This window comes from Chroicocephalus ridibundus, chromosome 4 (genome assembly GCF_963924245.1).
Source record: "Chroicocephalus ridibundus chromosome 4, bChrRid1.1, whole genome shotgun sequence".
Lineage (NCBI taxonomy): Eukaryota > Metazoa > Chordata > Aves > Charadriiformes > Laridae > Chroicocephalus > Chroicocephalus ridibundus.
In genome coordinates, this window is record NC_086287.1 from 60143735 (window position 1) to 60159842 (window position 16108).

Here is a 16108-nt window from a genome sequence, read left to right on the forward strand (position 1 = left end):
CAATATAGAGACATCCAGATGGTTGTTCTTGCATTGAAAGGTTTTTTAAAAAAAATTTTAGACAAGAGCACACTAACAATTCTTTTTTTTTTTTTTTTTTTTGGATAAAAATAATTGTGTTGATAATTCTGATAGTGCTCTAACATTAGTACCTATGCAGCGCTGAAGATTTTTTGTGTTCTATAAATACTTGGGCTATTCCTCTAATTTTCAAGGTTTGTGTTATTAAAATATTTGATATAAGTCAAACTTGTTTATATTGGAAATACATCTTACTATCAATATGTAATCCGTGTTTAACTTGCACAAAGTAATGTCTTTTTCTTATTTTAACTCGTAACTTATTGTTTTATAAAGCGAGTGATAGACAGTCAAGCGGAGAAACTGAAAGAACTGGACAAAGAAATCCGTCCCTTCCGACAGAACTGGGAGGAGGCTGACAGCATGAAGAGCAGCGTAGAATCCCTCCAGAACAGAGTGACTGAGCTGGAAAGTGTTGATAAAACTGCAGGGCAAGGAGCTCGAAATACAAGTAAGTGTAAGCACAATGGAATGAAGTACTCAGCGGCGCTGTCAAGAGAAAAATTACGTCCTTTGAATGGCACTCCCATTGCGATTTTTATGTGGAAGCCTCAGTAATGCTGATTCTTCTGATTTTTGAATAGGAAACTGCGTAATGTCTTTGTTGATGATGTGGCATTGCTTCCACGCTGTTTTCTTAGGCTTGATTCTTGTCTTTTATTTTGTTTTCTTGACCCACGTATTGATTACAATGTTAGGTCTTTATAAATAGTTTCTCAACTGATCTTTGACAGTTAATCGCTTTCAGCAGCTTCTTTAAATATGGTCTTGGTATATTGACAAGTTTCCTTTTATTACTCTTCTCCCACCATGAATGGATTAACAGTATGGTTATCCCCCTAAAACCATGTGTCCTGATACCTGTTACAGAGGTATGTTTGATCCAAAGAAAACTGTGAGATCTGCTTGAGAGTAAGGTTATTGTTGTACTTGCTGAGTAAAGTGAAAACTGGAGTTTAGCAAGGTAGTGTAGATCATATCTAAGTGTTTATGTGATTGGACAAAGAACTTAAGGTTTAAATAGATCTGTATAAAACAAACCTGCCCTACAAATTCATCTGCTTCTCAGTATTGTACGTTGGCCAATTTTGCCAGTGTGCAAAGACAAAGAGTAATGTTTTTGTGGGAGGGAAAGGGGACATTAAAAACAGCCCTCCCTCCAAACTACATAAGTGACCATATAATGCAGAGCTAAGCTTAAATTTTCCTGTTCTTTTATGATGAACAGCACTACACTTCTGAGACAAGTAGTGTCTGAGAAGAATATTTTGAATTATCAGCAGTGCTTCTGAATTTCAGAGGGAATTGTGTAGGGTGTGTGACCACTTCCAAGATTTTCACTGCTAGTAGCAGTCTACAGGTAATGCTACCAAGCCTCCTCTCAGAAAATGGAAGCCTCTGTAGTTACATTGCTTAGTGACCAGACAAAATTTATGTTAGAGGATTTGAATATTTGACTTTTACTGCCTGTGCGATTAACACCCGTGTTTGTAAAAATCCCGGTTAACCTAGGTACTAGCTGGCAAACTGTTGTCTGTGGAAATTGCTTCATCGGTGACCGAATGCCCTTTCATTCTTGGGGAGCCAAATGTTTTAATATACAACAGCAGCATTGGCAATTGATTTTTACAGTCTTTAGAAAAACACAGTTTTCTCACCCTCGTCCTTTCCGTTTTCTAACAGGCCTGCTAGAGACACAGCTGAGCAGACATGATCAGATGCTGAGTGTTCATGATATTCGGCTGGCTGACATGGACCTCCGATTCCAAGTTTTAGAAACTGCCAGTTACAACGGAGTATTAATTTGGAAAATTCGAGATTATAAACGTCGGAAGCAAGAGGCAGTCATGGGGAAGACTCTGTCCTTGTACAGCCAGCCCTTTTATACTGGATACTTTGGCTACAAGATGTGTGCCAGAGTTTACCTCAACGGAGATGGCATGGGAAAGGGGACGCACTTGTCGCTGTTTTTTGTCATAATGCGTGGAGAATACGATGCGTTGCTTCCTTGGCCGTTTAAACAGAAGGTGACTCTCATGCTAATGGATCAGGGACCGTCTCGACGCCACTTAGGAGATGCTTTCAAGCCAGATCCAAACAGCAGCAGTTTCAAGAAGCCAACTGGAGAAATGAACATTGCATCTGGCTGCCCAGTCTTTGTGGCTCAAACTGTTCTAGAGAATGGAACGTATATTAAAGATGATACTATTTTTATTAAAGTCATAGTGGATACATCGGATCTACCAGACCCCTGACATACAATGGGGGAGGCGGATTAAACAGAAGACAACTCCGTTTGGGGGTTTTATATCAGTTTGTCTTCAGTCAGAGGTCCTAAAGCTCACAGAACCACCTTGTGGAACAGACGGAAGAGTTTGAAGGCATAACTGCATAGGGTCCAATTGCGAAAGTAGCAACACATTAAGAAATCATACCATGGTATATTTTTTAATAGAACTAGCAACACTTAAGCTCTGAAGAATCACTTATCCCTCATGAGGATAATGATTATGGTCAGAGAGGATTTTTTTTTTTAACTTATTAATGATCTAGTCAATTGGAGGTGAAAAGACATATACAGTATGTGCTGAATAAATTACTGACTTTTATTTCTTTAAGCTAGAATATGAAAACAAAAAAAAAACCTTCACATGTGGGTTAGCTGGAAATTGTCAGCATGTTAAAAGAAGAAATGATGAAGTAATGTTGCAATTATGATATTATTTGAAAAACTGAGGTGCAATCTTGTCTGAAATATAGTATATTGTCTTTTTAAGGCCTCATCTGGTCTCTGTTTTAATAATTACTTTGTCAGAAGATCTTGGAAAAGCATCCATGTCTTCTCAAAAGTATCTGAATCAAAATCATATTTTTATTTAAAGTTCTATTGTTACAGAAAACATTTTATTTTAAAACTGTTGATAGACTGATATTTCTTGGAAGAAAAATAGAAGATATCAAACACTGGTTATCACTTGTGATAGGAAAAAAAACTATTCAATTCTGTTATTTCTCTTTAGAAATGTAAACCTACAATATATGTCGTAGTTAATGACACTATTTCAAAATTAAGGAAAAATCACTCATGGATGCTGTGCATCATTATCAGATTTATAATTGTTTTCACCCTAAAATAGGGCGTTTGTTGAACTTTGGAGTTCTAAACGGAATCCTGTACATTTTTTAAAGTTCTGCCCCATGCTTTCCAATCAAGCTATATATGTTGCACATTATGCTGTCAGCAGTATATAGTATTTTCAGTATTGGGGAGGAGGATTAGTGCTGAAAAAAGCCTATATGTTTGTTCTGTACTAGCAGCCATTGCTTCTTAAGGACAAATCAGCAATGTCTTAATACAGTGATGGTGGCTTGCATGCATACATGTGCCTTAGATGTGCTGTGCTGCTTATAAACCATAGCTTTTTATTCAGATTAATTCTGATATCTGAAATGGTAGTTTAATTGGACTTCAGGCATAATGTTTAGCCTTGTCTTCAGAGCCCTTAGGTACCTTGCCGCGTACAAAATAGAAGCCAAAGCCCATTTCTTTGGCTTCCGGAGCTTCTATGACTTGGCCATGGTGGGATCCATCTTATTCAGGTGCCAAAACGTTATGCTCAGTGCTCCTATGGAGCTTGGACTAGACAGTCTCCATGGCCACTGTGAAGGCAGGCGACATTTTTCCTCTAATGCCTGTGGTTGTAAGGTGGCATCACTTGAAACGGACCCATCTGAGAATTCTGTGGGGCTGTGGATGTATACGCTCATGACAGCTTTTCATAGCAGACAAGCATCCTGACGGGGAATGCACGGGCTTCTTTCTTATAACAGCCTGAACTGTAGTGGAAAGCATTTGCTAGCCCTGAAACATGCTGATTGCAACCTGCTGTGTTCATCTGCTTCTATTTAATAGCCTGTGACAAGCAAGTCTAGAGGCGCAGCCTGACTGTGGTGCTCTTTAAAATCCAGGAACCGCTTAAGCAGAGCAGACTTGCACCACTGTGTTTTTAGCCTTCGTGGGCTTGAAAGAAAAAAAACCTCGTGTCTCAGCCCTTTGTGTCAGGTTGTGTCGGTTTTCTGCTTTTTGAGGCATAGTCACAATTTTCATCTAAGGTGCAGTTGAATTCATGCCTTTGTATTTCAGCTTGTCTTTTGCCGTTGTCTTTTTTGGCTGTGCCTTCACACACAGTGCCTGCAAGAAGTATTTATGGATACACAATGCATGCTAAGTGGTCTTCATGGGTTTTCCAGGCACCTGCTAGAATACTGCCTGCTGCTGACCGTCGCAACTGTCGGCAGCAACTTGTCTTCCTTTTCTTGCCTTCCATTGTCCAGGTACTGTACTCCCTCTATGGTACATCGCTGTCAACAGGTGCAAGCTCAAATGCGGAGGCATGTGCTGGCTTTTAATTTCTAGCACGGAAGGAGGACGTTCTGCACAAGAGATAAATATCTATAGATATACCCGCATCTATATCTCTAGATATAATTACACGGCACTTGCAGTTTTATGCAGGCTGCATAAGCAAACCCATCACTTACGCTTTAGGGCGAAGGTTCGCTCAACTTGTGTCATTTTAATAATTGTGAATGTAGGCAGCTGAGCTTTTGTGTTTGTGCATCACAGAATTTTACTGAAAACAGGATTCCCAAGTGGAAATGTCCAAAGGACTCTCCTCCCATTGCTAATGCATGTCTTGTAAACTTAAATGAAACCGTTTGGCCATCTCAAAACAGTTTATATCCTGTTTCAATCTGGGACTTGGAGGAGATTTCTAGTATAAGCAGGGCCCAGCATATTCTGCAGATTTGTGACTACAGTTTCCAACTCCTGTGACAGAATTGCGTTTCTAAATCCAGGCTCTTTAAAAGAGGAGGAAAAAAGAGTTTCCAGCCTTTGTGATTGAAAGAGGACTTTGAAACATGCGAAAAGTGTAAACTAATAGGGAAGTCTTCCTGAGTCTGCACGCAGCCTAAACTAGTAGCTTTAAGAGATCTGAATATCTCCTCTTAGTGGGATATTGACTCAGAAACTTCGTAGAGAAGTTTAAATATGAACACTGCTAACTATATTAATGCCGATCACTGTAGCAGAAACATCAGTCACTGTTGTATTTCACAGATCTCTATGCTGCTTTCCACATCTCCCAAGTGCCAAAAGCACCAGCTGCCAGAATCTTCAGCTTCACTTGGGCAGCTTTTATAATGCAGTAATGTGCTATCGATATAAAAATATTTTTGCATATATGCTTTTTATCACAGTTAATAAAATGGAGGCCTACTGCACTTATTTTTTAAAACTACATGAAGCTGCCAGAGAATTTCCAGTTTGCCAACCCTGCGTACTGTGAAATCCAGGATCTTGCTACACAAACGTAGACACCGCCTGCTGTGGAATACCTGAAGCCTTGACTGTAACACCCCTTTCTCCGCAGAACTCGCGGGCCATCTCTGTAGAGTTCTTACTGTGTACATAGAAATCGGTTTCCTCTGCTTTCCAGCAAGGAGTATGTAGCATTTTGTGAAAACAAGGCCGCTGTATATTCTCTAAATTGAAAGGAAAAGATACCTGGTGCTTTACTCAACACTTTAAATTAATTAACTTTTTCTCTCATCGTTGAAATGCCCTTTATCCTTTTTTCTGTGTGTTCCTGACCCAGATATCCAAAGTTTTCTAGGGATTGTCTGTTTAAAATTATTTATGGGGCAATAGTCTGCCCCCACATATACTCTTGAATCCCGGCTAGCTCCTGCGGTGTGCCGTCATTGCAAGGGGCTCCCAGAGTATCGGCATTACTTTGAACAGTTTTTTCAATGGAACCTTTTTTTCCTCTGCTTAGTAATTCTTAGCAGGGCACAACTGAAGTCTCTTGCTGGTATTCTTTCTTAACTGTGATGCTCCAAGTTACGTACAAGCCTCTTCCACTTCCAGCTTTCTCTAGGGAGATTCCAGTGTGTGACAGCCTGGATGTTGCCCTTTTTGTACGCTCTTTCAGCACAGGGTGAGTGCATCCGTTACCTAGAAAGTCTTGAATTCTAAACAGGATGAAACTTATTTGGGTGTTTAAAGACCAACCTGCGATTATGATGCATGACCACGTCTGCATTACTTCTTTGATCTAATTAAAAGGGGTCTTGTTTCAGTTACTGTCTACATGGTACACCTTCAACTGCTGACTTACAATATGCAATGTTTGATTTCAGCCTTGTACTGTAAATGTTGTTCTTCACAAAGAGAATGTGCAATAGGAAGAGGGGATGATGGGTGGCATAATTTTGACGGGGGGAAGAAAAAATAACGTCGTGGGTAACATGCTAGCTTTCTTATAAATACGAAATGTGGTTTATTTCCTTTTCCTATGGGTTTTCCTACTTGGAAAAGGAAAGTTGAAGATACGTGCCTGTTTCTGTGCCTGGTGAATTTCTCAAATGCAAAGATAATAGAGATTTGTGTTAGTTGTAATTTAAGCGTCGAACCCATGAATGTTAGGTTGTGATTGTGTCACTCGTGTTTCTCTGCTTGCCACGTTTGTGGCCAGTTGAGATGTGAGTTTAAAAGCTGCCACCTATTTGTATCTGTATTCCATCGCGTGGGATAGGCATTTCACCAACAATGCAGGGGTTTTGTTGTTGTTTTGTTTCATTTTTAAAACACTGGTGCTGTTTGGTCCAAGGCAGAGGGGTGTGTAGGGAGTGACAAGGAAAGTTGCCTGCACCGCAGAAGGGTGAAAAATGTGACTGCAGTATTGATGCCTTGAAATGATTTAACTATGCAAATATACAAATAGGTGAGGGGGAAAAATTCTTGGGTTGCATACCTAATCTCTTAGTTTTTGCTCTGTGAATTACTCGTACGTGTGTAGGTACATACATATACACACAGACATGCATGCACATATATATGCAAAGTCTTTTCTTTATGTAGAAGTGATGAAACAAAACCCTTTCCTCCAAATTATACTTGATCAAGTGGTGCAAATATAACTTGCTGCTGCTAAGGGAGGATCTTGGACAAGGGCAAACTTTGGATTCACATCTTCCAGGTTTGAAGACCTGTGTATAGCAAACAAACAGTTTGTTTAGCCTTTCTGAAGACCTTGGAATGTCATCTAGGGCACGTGTCCTTCCTCATACTCCGCTAATTTGGAGGTTGCTGTATTTTAAACAAATATAATGATGGGCAACTTGTTAATTGCAAATTCTTTCCTTTAGTTTGGGAATGAAATATAATAAAGAGCAGCTGGACCTCTTCCTGGAATTCCTGTCCTGTTCAGTCAATACCTCTGTATTCTGGTTGACCTAGAAATTGTAGCTACTGCAATAAAAACGATCGGTTCTGGAATTCAGTCTGTCCGAGAGTAGTCTTTAGTGCTTTATACAGCATAGTAAGCACTTTGCATCCACAAACATGTTCTTCTTATAGCAAGTGCTGTTTGTCTTTTCTGGAAAAAGGAAAGCAACTGGATGAAGCAACTTGCCCAGAGTCACGAAAGGAATCTCCTGGAGCTGGGACTGAATGAGAGGTTCCAGTCCCCTAGTGTTATCTTCAGATCACTAGGTTTTACTCTTTTTAACACATTTGTCGTTTTAAAGGAACTGAAAAGTTGACATACCTTGAAGACCCACATCAGGACAGTAAGGGCTAGAATTAAACATAGAAGCTGTCGTGATTTGGGGTTGTACGTGTCTGGTGGCCCAGGTGTTGCTCACTCCTTGGCGGTGCTTTGCAGGCCCTGCAGAGTGGAAGGCCAGCCCAGTGCGTCCGTGTGAATATTAGCAGCAAATGTGCATCCTGCTCTATTTGTTCAGAATCCCCCAACAAATTCAGTCTCGTTTGATGCTCCTCTTAACTGGGGAGGGAGCGTACCGTTTTCAAGTAAAGTGGATTAATCTTTGGTCTGCCAGCCTGTAGTGTGACTGACCGTTTCTTTCTTGTGGGGCTTTCTCCCCTTTGCTTTAAACCAAAATATGGAGGGCTTAATTGTTCTTTCCTGCCTCTTAATCCAGGCCTTTGCTGAGAAGCACCAGATAGGAAGGTTGTGGAAAACTTTGGAATGCTGATTCAGGGACATCCTCTTAAGATTTAGAAGAGTAGAGATATACAACACATAAGGGATCTGACTATTCCTATTTCTCTTCTAATTTATGGTCAAGACTGCAGCTTCTGTCTTCCATTTCATGATCTTAGTGTAGATACTAGGCTGTGTTTGTTTAGGTTTTTTCCCTCCAAGTTAGGATTAGTTCCTTAGGGTTCAAATAAGTTCTAAATTTCACAGAGGAGCACCTGAACCAAAATCCTGGATCCAAACATCCCAGACTTGATGTGTAATTCAAATCTGGATCCCAACTCTGTGGCTTACTAACCTACCCGTTCAGGGAAGGGTTTGTTGTCTCTGTGGTGTTTGTGTTTTTGGTCCTTTGGAACTAAGCTTTTAATTTGGTTGCCAGTTCTGCAAGGACTTTTTAACTTCTTAGCAATGCCGGTGTTCACACGCTCCATTGCTGGCAGTGCGATGCGTCGTGATAAAATTTGACTCTGTCTAAGGGTTACTGAGATAAACCAGCATTATCATTCGTAAGGGTCATTTTCTTGCGTAGTGTTCTGAGCTTTGGATTTGAATAGAGCTCACATCTGAAAGGACACATCTTCCAACTATGACCTGCGTCACTGGCAGAGAGTTGTATAATCTGTACTTGTGGAATGGGAAGGTACAAGCTTCCATCGTTGCTGATGCATCATGTGATCCACCTGTTTTGTTTTTCTTATAGTTGTTGTTTGGTTTATATATTTTCTTTTTTCAGTTTTATAGGAAAAAAAAAAAAAGGGGAAGTTCAGGATTTTTTCTACAAGGTATAAAACTCCAATGATTTAGTGGTGACTAGAGAGCTGTGAAAAATACCCCATTAGGAGACGATGGGCTGAACGTAGGTCCATTTCTCTTAGACAAGTAGGATAACCTTTAAGACGCATGGAACAACGTAATAATCGGGAAAACTAAAGATGACATTTGTTTCCAAGAAATTCTGTAAGAAATATCTATGGAAAAGACATCAGTGATCGAGAATAATGTACAAATTAATGTGTTTGAAACTTGTGTATCCATTTCTTTAATCTCATACTCTTCAGTGAACGGTACACTTGTGTTCAGTTTTATGATCAAAAACAAAGACCAAAGAAGGCCAACCTCATTTGATTGTGTATATTCTGCCTGTCTTAATTATCAATAGCTGTAAGGATACAGTGCAAGTGATCTGGTAACCAGTGGTTCTTGTCCTTTTCTTTTAGGGGGAAAAACAACTTTAAAATGTATAATTTATTGCTCAGCAATAACCATGTTGTTAAAATAATAATAATAATTAAAAAAAAAGGAATTAGCAACATGTCTTAATTTCCCAATAGCATTATTATATGTTGTATTTCAGTTTATTGTATATTGTGTTTTTGTATTTATTTGTGTTTGGAGGTCTTGCTATGTCTTTTTGTGTTTAAATGCTAATAAACAAGGACAGTGTGTAAGAGTGTAGAATGCCAAACTCTGAAATGCTAAACTGTGTTATTAAAGGAAAAATAAATCTAAGTAGGAAATCATATTTTTTAAAAAAACCTGGTGTGTTGAATTTGAGTGACTGCTGCTGACTTGCAAATGGCCAAGGTGCATCCTTTCTCCTCTCTCAACCCACTGGAGGATGTTGGCTGTTCAGTTTCGGTGCTTTACGCTTACACACCTAATAGATCTTTATTGTGGCATTTCCCTTCCTTTTCACAGGAAATGTGCCGTAACTTTGTTGTCAGAGTCCTATTTTCCATGCGATAATTCTGCAAGAATAAACTAGGTGATGGTGTTCATCCTAACTTCAAAAGGGCCTCGTGCCCACGGAGGTGTGGGAAAGGAGAGGCAGAGTGCGGCTTGAAAGTCTGAAAATGTAGATTTATTTTTTTTCTTCGCCAGTGTCGTCAGTGACTCGACTCGACTCAGAGCTGCATTTAAGGTGTGTGTTTGAAATCACGGAACACGGTGCAGTCTGTAAAAAGCACCGCGCTGGTTTGAAATGAGTGAAATAATAATATTTCCACCACGTTTCAGATTCAGCCTAGTGATGAAAACCCTGATCCCCGGTGGTGAAGCACGTCACTTCTGCCGAGCTGATCTGTCTGTCCTTCCGTTTCTTCTTCCCTCCCACCTCTTTCTTACTGAAATTCCCATTTCCCCTCTTTGACGTCACTGCAGGGGTAATACCAGGTTTAGCAATGTGGGAATGTCCTGCCTGTGCTCAGAGGCAAGACCATGGTGTCTCAGCAAAAGCCACCGCCGCGCTGCCAGCACCTGGAGGTGAGTACGACCCGGACAGCCGATAGTGGCGTTTGCAGCAGCCGGTCTAGAAGTGCTGGGTGGCTGAGTGCCTTTTCTTGATAAAATGGGGACACCAGAGGAAAAGCAAACACAGGAAGGTGGGCATGGTGAGAGGGACGGGTGCCTAAGAAATGCTGTCCTCGCCGCGCATGGGACGTGATGTGGATGTTCCCTTCTGCTGCTGAGAGCAGGCACTGGTAAGTGACTTGGGATCCTCTGGCATCCCCTGCCCTGCTCATCACTCTTTCCACTCATACTCCCACGGCTGGCCCTCGAGGCTGTGCTGCCTAAATCTCTTCACATCTCCTCACTGTGGAGCGTGAAAAGATGGGGAACTTCCCTTGTGTTCTTAACGAAGCGGGTTACCTTCAAGCAGAGCCTTTGCTATCCCCGGAGCCCTTCCTCCCAAAATTTTTTTGCTTGGTGCTGCTCGGGCTGTGACACTTGTGTCATTACAGTGCGGCAGTATAGGTGGAGAAGAAACAAATTGCTTTAAACGTGAAGGCAAACACCGATTCTTTCCTCACCTCCCTGCTCCTCCTCCCACAAGCAATGAATTGTAATTGAAATGATACATGATGCCATTCCAGCAAGAATGAGTCTTTATAAAAGGTTTCTTCCTCACGACAGGTCACAGAAGGCAGCTGGCAGTGTTGTAGCGTGTGTTCCCCCAGCAGGCGATACGTTATTTAGGGTGATGGAAGCAGAGTGCCAGCTCTGGAAGAGCAGGGTGAAGAGCTCTCCTGGTCTACAGAGGGTGCTGTGCAGACACATACGTCACCCGAGCCCCAACCTGCTGCTGGGGTCATCTCTTGCAAGAATTGCAGGGGCATTTTTTAATCTAGTCTTCTAGTGTTTAAAGCCTTCGGTTTGCTTGCTGTCTGGTAAAGAGAAACATTTCAATAATAATCAATAATAATAATTAAGAAGGACATGGACCTGTTGAAGCAGGTCCAGAGGAGGGCCACGGAGATGATGAGAAGGCTGGAGCACCTCTCCTATGAGGACAGGCTGAGAGAGTTGGGGTTGTTCATCCTGGAGAAGAGAAGGCTGCAGGGAGACCTTACAGTGGCCTTCCAGTACCTAAAGGGGGCCTACAGGAGAGATGGGCAGGGACTCTTTATCCAGGGAGTGGAGCGGTAGGAGTGAGGGGTAACAGTTTTAAACTGAAGAAGGGGAGATTTAGATGAGATATCAGGAAAAAATTTTTCACTCTGAGGGTGGTGAGGCACTGGCACAGGTTGCCCAAAGAAATTGTAGATGCCCCGTCCCTGGAAGTGTTCAAGGTCAGGCTGGATGGGGCTTTGGGCAACCTGGTCTAGTGGGAGGCATCCCTGCCCATGGCAGGGGGGTTGGAACTAGATGATCTTTAAGGTCCCTTCCAACCTAAACCATTCTATGATTCTGTGATTTTCAAAACCTCTACTTTCTTGGTCCTGCAGATGGACCTGTCTCCTGCTCTCCAGGTCAGCCTGCTTTGGTGAGAGGAAGTCCTGGAATTGTTTGAGGAAGGGGGAAATATCCAGTGGTCAAAACAAGTGGCGAAAGAGGTGATTTCCCCCATCCTTCCTCAAAGCTGGTTTTCCATGAGTCAGTTGTGCGGTTCCTTCCCGCATGCCTGGGTTGAGCCCTGGAGGCTGTCACCATTAAGTAACGCTTCTGGCTTACCCTTGTCTTTTGGCCAAAAGAGGTGATAACCCAAGTGTCTTCCCCTCCCTCCCTCAGCAAATGTGTTACCTGGGGAGGGTGATCCCACCCAGCTCTTTGCTCCTTTGGGGTGACCTCTGGTAGTGGTGAGTGTTGGACCTTGATGCATGCTCTCATGTGTCCTGTAGGCTCCCAAGAACAGGGAATGGTCCAAGCTGGGAGCTGAATTCCCATTGTCTGGGCTGACAAACACAGAAGAGACCCTGGAGCCTGACTTCCATCCCATGGGCTGCAAATTAGGCTAAGCGGTGTTTGGTCACAGCTCAGGGCACTGGTTGCAGTGAGCGGAAATGTGTGTTTTGACAGCATCGCTGTGCTAATTAGAGGCAGGAGTTGTTTGCAGACATTGCTATGGACACTCCATGGCTGCTTTGTGCCAACACAGAAGCTCCCGCAGAGGAGATTATTTGGAACAGCCCTGGCTGGTAGAAATGGCATCTGTCTTGGCATACGCTGTGTCATCGGCCAGCAGGAGCGCAGATGAGGCGTGAGCCTGTCCCCAGCCATTGTCCCTTTAGCAGATGCCCTGGGGGTAGACGGTGGAGGCTGGTAAGTGCATCTCAGTCCTCTGAGGACTAAAAGAAATCTCACCCAAGTGCAGGGGCTGGATGCAGGGGGATGGTTAAAGTGTCCGGCAAGGTGTGGGCTCAGGACATGAGAAACGTGCCTGGTTGCTCAGCTCCCCACACCCATGCAGCTGAAGCTCTGTAGCCCTTGTTCTCCTGCTTCACACCAGGAGATAAGAAGCGAGTGGGAACCTGGCTTCCAGATAGCTCTGAGATCAAATATGGATTCCCTCCAGGGACTTCTCCTGCCTTGCTGCTCCTAGGGAAGGGTGACCGTGTGGCTGCTGGAGGCCTGTAAGCACCAGGCGAGTTCCTCTTCCTGAACTGGTGCAGAGTCCCCAGGAGGGTTTGTCTCCGTGGGTTGAATGAATATTCAACTTTTGCTCACCACCGTCCCCGACGTGGCGCCATGCCTCTCCCAGGTGGACACACAGCTCCTCTGCCACCGAGGACTGGTCCTGGCAATACAGATTGTGCTGCTGCACCTGAGGCTTTAACATTTTCTTAAATAAAAGGAAATTCCGCGTGGGGATCTTACTCTGCTCCCTCTGCTCACTGCTGGGGGCTGCCCAGCTTTGAGGGCAGTTGCGACGTACAACAGCTAGAGGGGCTCTCGCCAGGCAGGGCGCTTCTCCCTAGTCATTTAGGATTATCTTTGTGTCCAAACCTTAGGCGATGATGCACCGTGCTGAGGAGAGAGGCAAATAACGTGTGCCTGGGTACAGCCCGGCCTGGCAGCGTGTCCCGGGAGCAGCCTCGTGCCCCCCCGGGCTGCGTGGAGGCAGCTGCTTCGGGCAGGCCTCTGCCCCCTGCCCTCTCTCTGCGGCCACGGGGCCTCATACAGTTACCGCAGAATAATTTTTCCATGTGCTGAATGACTTTCTGGGGACGGTGCTGTTGCGGCTCGGCTGTTCGGAGGGCTGCAGGCAGCATGTGCGTGTTGGGGGCCATCGCTCACGTCAGGGACTGGTGCTCACAACCAGGGAAGCTTTGTGCCCAACACGGGCTCCCTTTCCAGCCCCAAAGTGCTGTGTCTGAGGGCTCGCACTGAGAAGCCCCTTGTGGTGCAGGCTACAACTGTTTCGAGCGGTGGGAAGAGCTGAGAAAGTCAAGCCTCTGCTGTGTGATGTTTTTCCCCTCTGCGCTGGGGATGTGCTCCTCCTCCCCGGGGGCATCGCAGGCAGCCGTGGCCGGGAGAGCGGGCTGGGGAGCAGAAGGGTGGGCTGGCGGCAAGGAGTAAAATGTGCTGATCTCCCCATTAGGGCAGCCGCCTTCATTGCTGGGGACTGATTTCTGCTTCCTTTCATCTTTCTTTCTCTCCCTGTAACCACCTGATCCAAATCTCGCTCCTGAGGCTGTGGCTGCCCGGCGCTGGGGCGCAGCAGCATCTATCAGCAGCAATATCAGCGGCAAAAGCAGGATGAGAGAGGAGCGTGCCCCGTCCCTGGGGAGAGACCTGGAGCGCAAGGGTCAGGTTCTTCTGTCCCCCTGCTCCCAGCAATTACGCACCACTGAGAGGCTGTCCCCAGTAACGCAGGCCTTGCTGGGGTGGCTGTAATTGTCCTACCCTAACGCTAGAGTAGGGGGAGTGGGGACTGTCCCTCCATGGGCAAGATTTCGCAGGCCCTTTGATGAAGGCAGGGCAGATTGGGTATTTCAGATCTCTGCCTGCTTGTCAGACGAATCCTGGCTCGCTTAAAATCAGACAAGTATCTGCTTCAGTGGGACCAGAGCAGCTGAAACACGCAGCACCCAAAAGCTGCAGGACACAAAAAGTAAAAATAAAGGCGTAAAGCATGCCTGAAACATGGTTTTGGAGGCCACGGCATCTCTCACTGTGAGTGGTTTCTCCCCTCCTGCCTGCCCTGGCCGTGCTGCGGGATGCTGAGGCTGCGGACAAGCATGCATCCTGCCCGCTGCACACTGCCGTCCTTTCTCCAAGCTGTTATTGCTGAGTATCTGTGATTTACACTTTTTTCCTCCACCCTCTATTAAAATACAAGACATCTCGCTGCAGCCAGCATTCACCCTGAGAGTCCCCCGGGAGAGATTTGCGAGTGGTAATGAGAGTGCGGGAGCCTTTCACCTCGAGGACATCTCTCGGCATCCAGCTCCCTGCGCAGAAAGTGCTGACTGTGTTTTGGCTGATGCCCAGGCTGAGAGCTGCTGCTCAGGAGATTTTTCCCTTGGCAGTTTGCGGGCTGTGCTCGTGACACCGGTGGGGACAGAGCTCCAGGTAGGGGCACCTCCATCTTCCTTCGCAGGGCACGGTGCGTCGCCTGGGGCTGCGCCAGGGCAACCTGGGGGGAGGACCCCCCCCCCACTGCTCTTCTCACTCTTGCACTTGCAGCAGAGGTGGGAAACGGCACCACGTGGGTTAAGGTTTTGGGAGACTGGAGAGAAGATTTCCAAAGAGTGATGTGTCCCTGGTCCCCAGTCCCCCCTCCTTGGTTTGCCTGGATGGAAGCTGGGAAGTGGTGGGAGCATGAAGGGTCAGATGGGGATGGCCTGTTCCTCCTCCTGGGCTCCTAAAGCCTCGCTGGTGTCAGGTCAGAGCTTCTTGTGGTTTGTGACCCCCTCCACTGATGTCCCTTCCAAGCACTTCTCCAGCCTCCCCCTGGGCTCCTGTAAACCCCTGCATTCACGAATCTGCCCTCATCCTGCTTGTACCAGCATCAGCTAAAGGGTCCCTGCCGGAAGAGTGCCGAGCCCTCCAGCTCTCCCCATGGTGTGGACCTCTGTCGCCGTCCCCACGCTGTCCTCTTCCCAGGCTGTCCTTGCTGTCCTTGTAAAGACATGGGCCTGGACCTGCCCACAGCATCGCTCCGTGCTGGAGCAGAGGTTGGGGATGGTGGAGTCCCTCCTCCTCTTCCTGCAGCCCCGTGCACAAGTGCCACCGCCAGCTGCCCCCTTCGACGCCTGGCAGCCTCCACAAAAGCAGCGTGGGGCTGCGCTGGCTCTGCCGCGGCGCGCGCCGGGTAATGAGCAAATCAGCTGGTGGCCAAAGTACAATTACAAGTCATCGCTGGGAGCTGCTCTCTTCCAAGTGAGCTAATTGAAAATACATTGAGACCATTATTAGTAATTACAAGGTAGCCGGTGTTCTGCAGGGGAGAGTGGCGCGGGACGTGCATGTGGTGCATTCGTGCTCACCACCTTTAGTGGGACCCACATGGCTGCAGGGGACATGGATGGCGAGGTCTCGGGGGCTGGGCTTGGCTGGGGTGACCCCCCATCTCGCCTCCCCTCCTCCTTCCCCAGCAGCTTTCCCAGGCTCCCCATGGATGCCAAGGAAGTGGGGAGCTTGGGAAAGGAGCTGAGAGCAAAGCGGCTTCTGGGTCTGAGAAAGGCTGTGGTTCATGCTGGGGGAATCCTGCCTGCTGTACTGGTTTACTCCCTTCT

At 45.6% G+C, this 16108-nt stretch overlaps 1 protein-coding gene across 11 annotated transcripts in view; it reads left to right on the forward strand.

The window, feature by feature from the left end:
• TRAF3 (TNF receptor associated factor 3) overlaps positions 1 to 9664 on the forward strand; it is a 75053-nt gene extending 65389 nt beyond the window's left edge. For all 11 annotated transcript variants that reach the window (XM_063333098.1, XM_063333099.1, XM_063333100.1 and 8 more), the window contains 2 exons: positions 358 to 532; positions 1765 to 9664. In XM_063333098.1, coding sequence (XP_063189168.1) covers positions 358 to 532; positions 1765 to 2336 — 747 coding nt within the window. In that variant the 3' untranslated portion in view covers positions 2337 to 9664. The remainder of the gene's footprint in view (positions 1 to 357; positions 533 to 1764) is intronic.
• The last annotated feature ends 6444 nt before the right edge of the window (positions 9665 to 16108 follow it).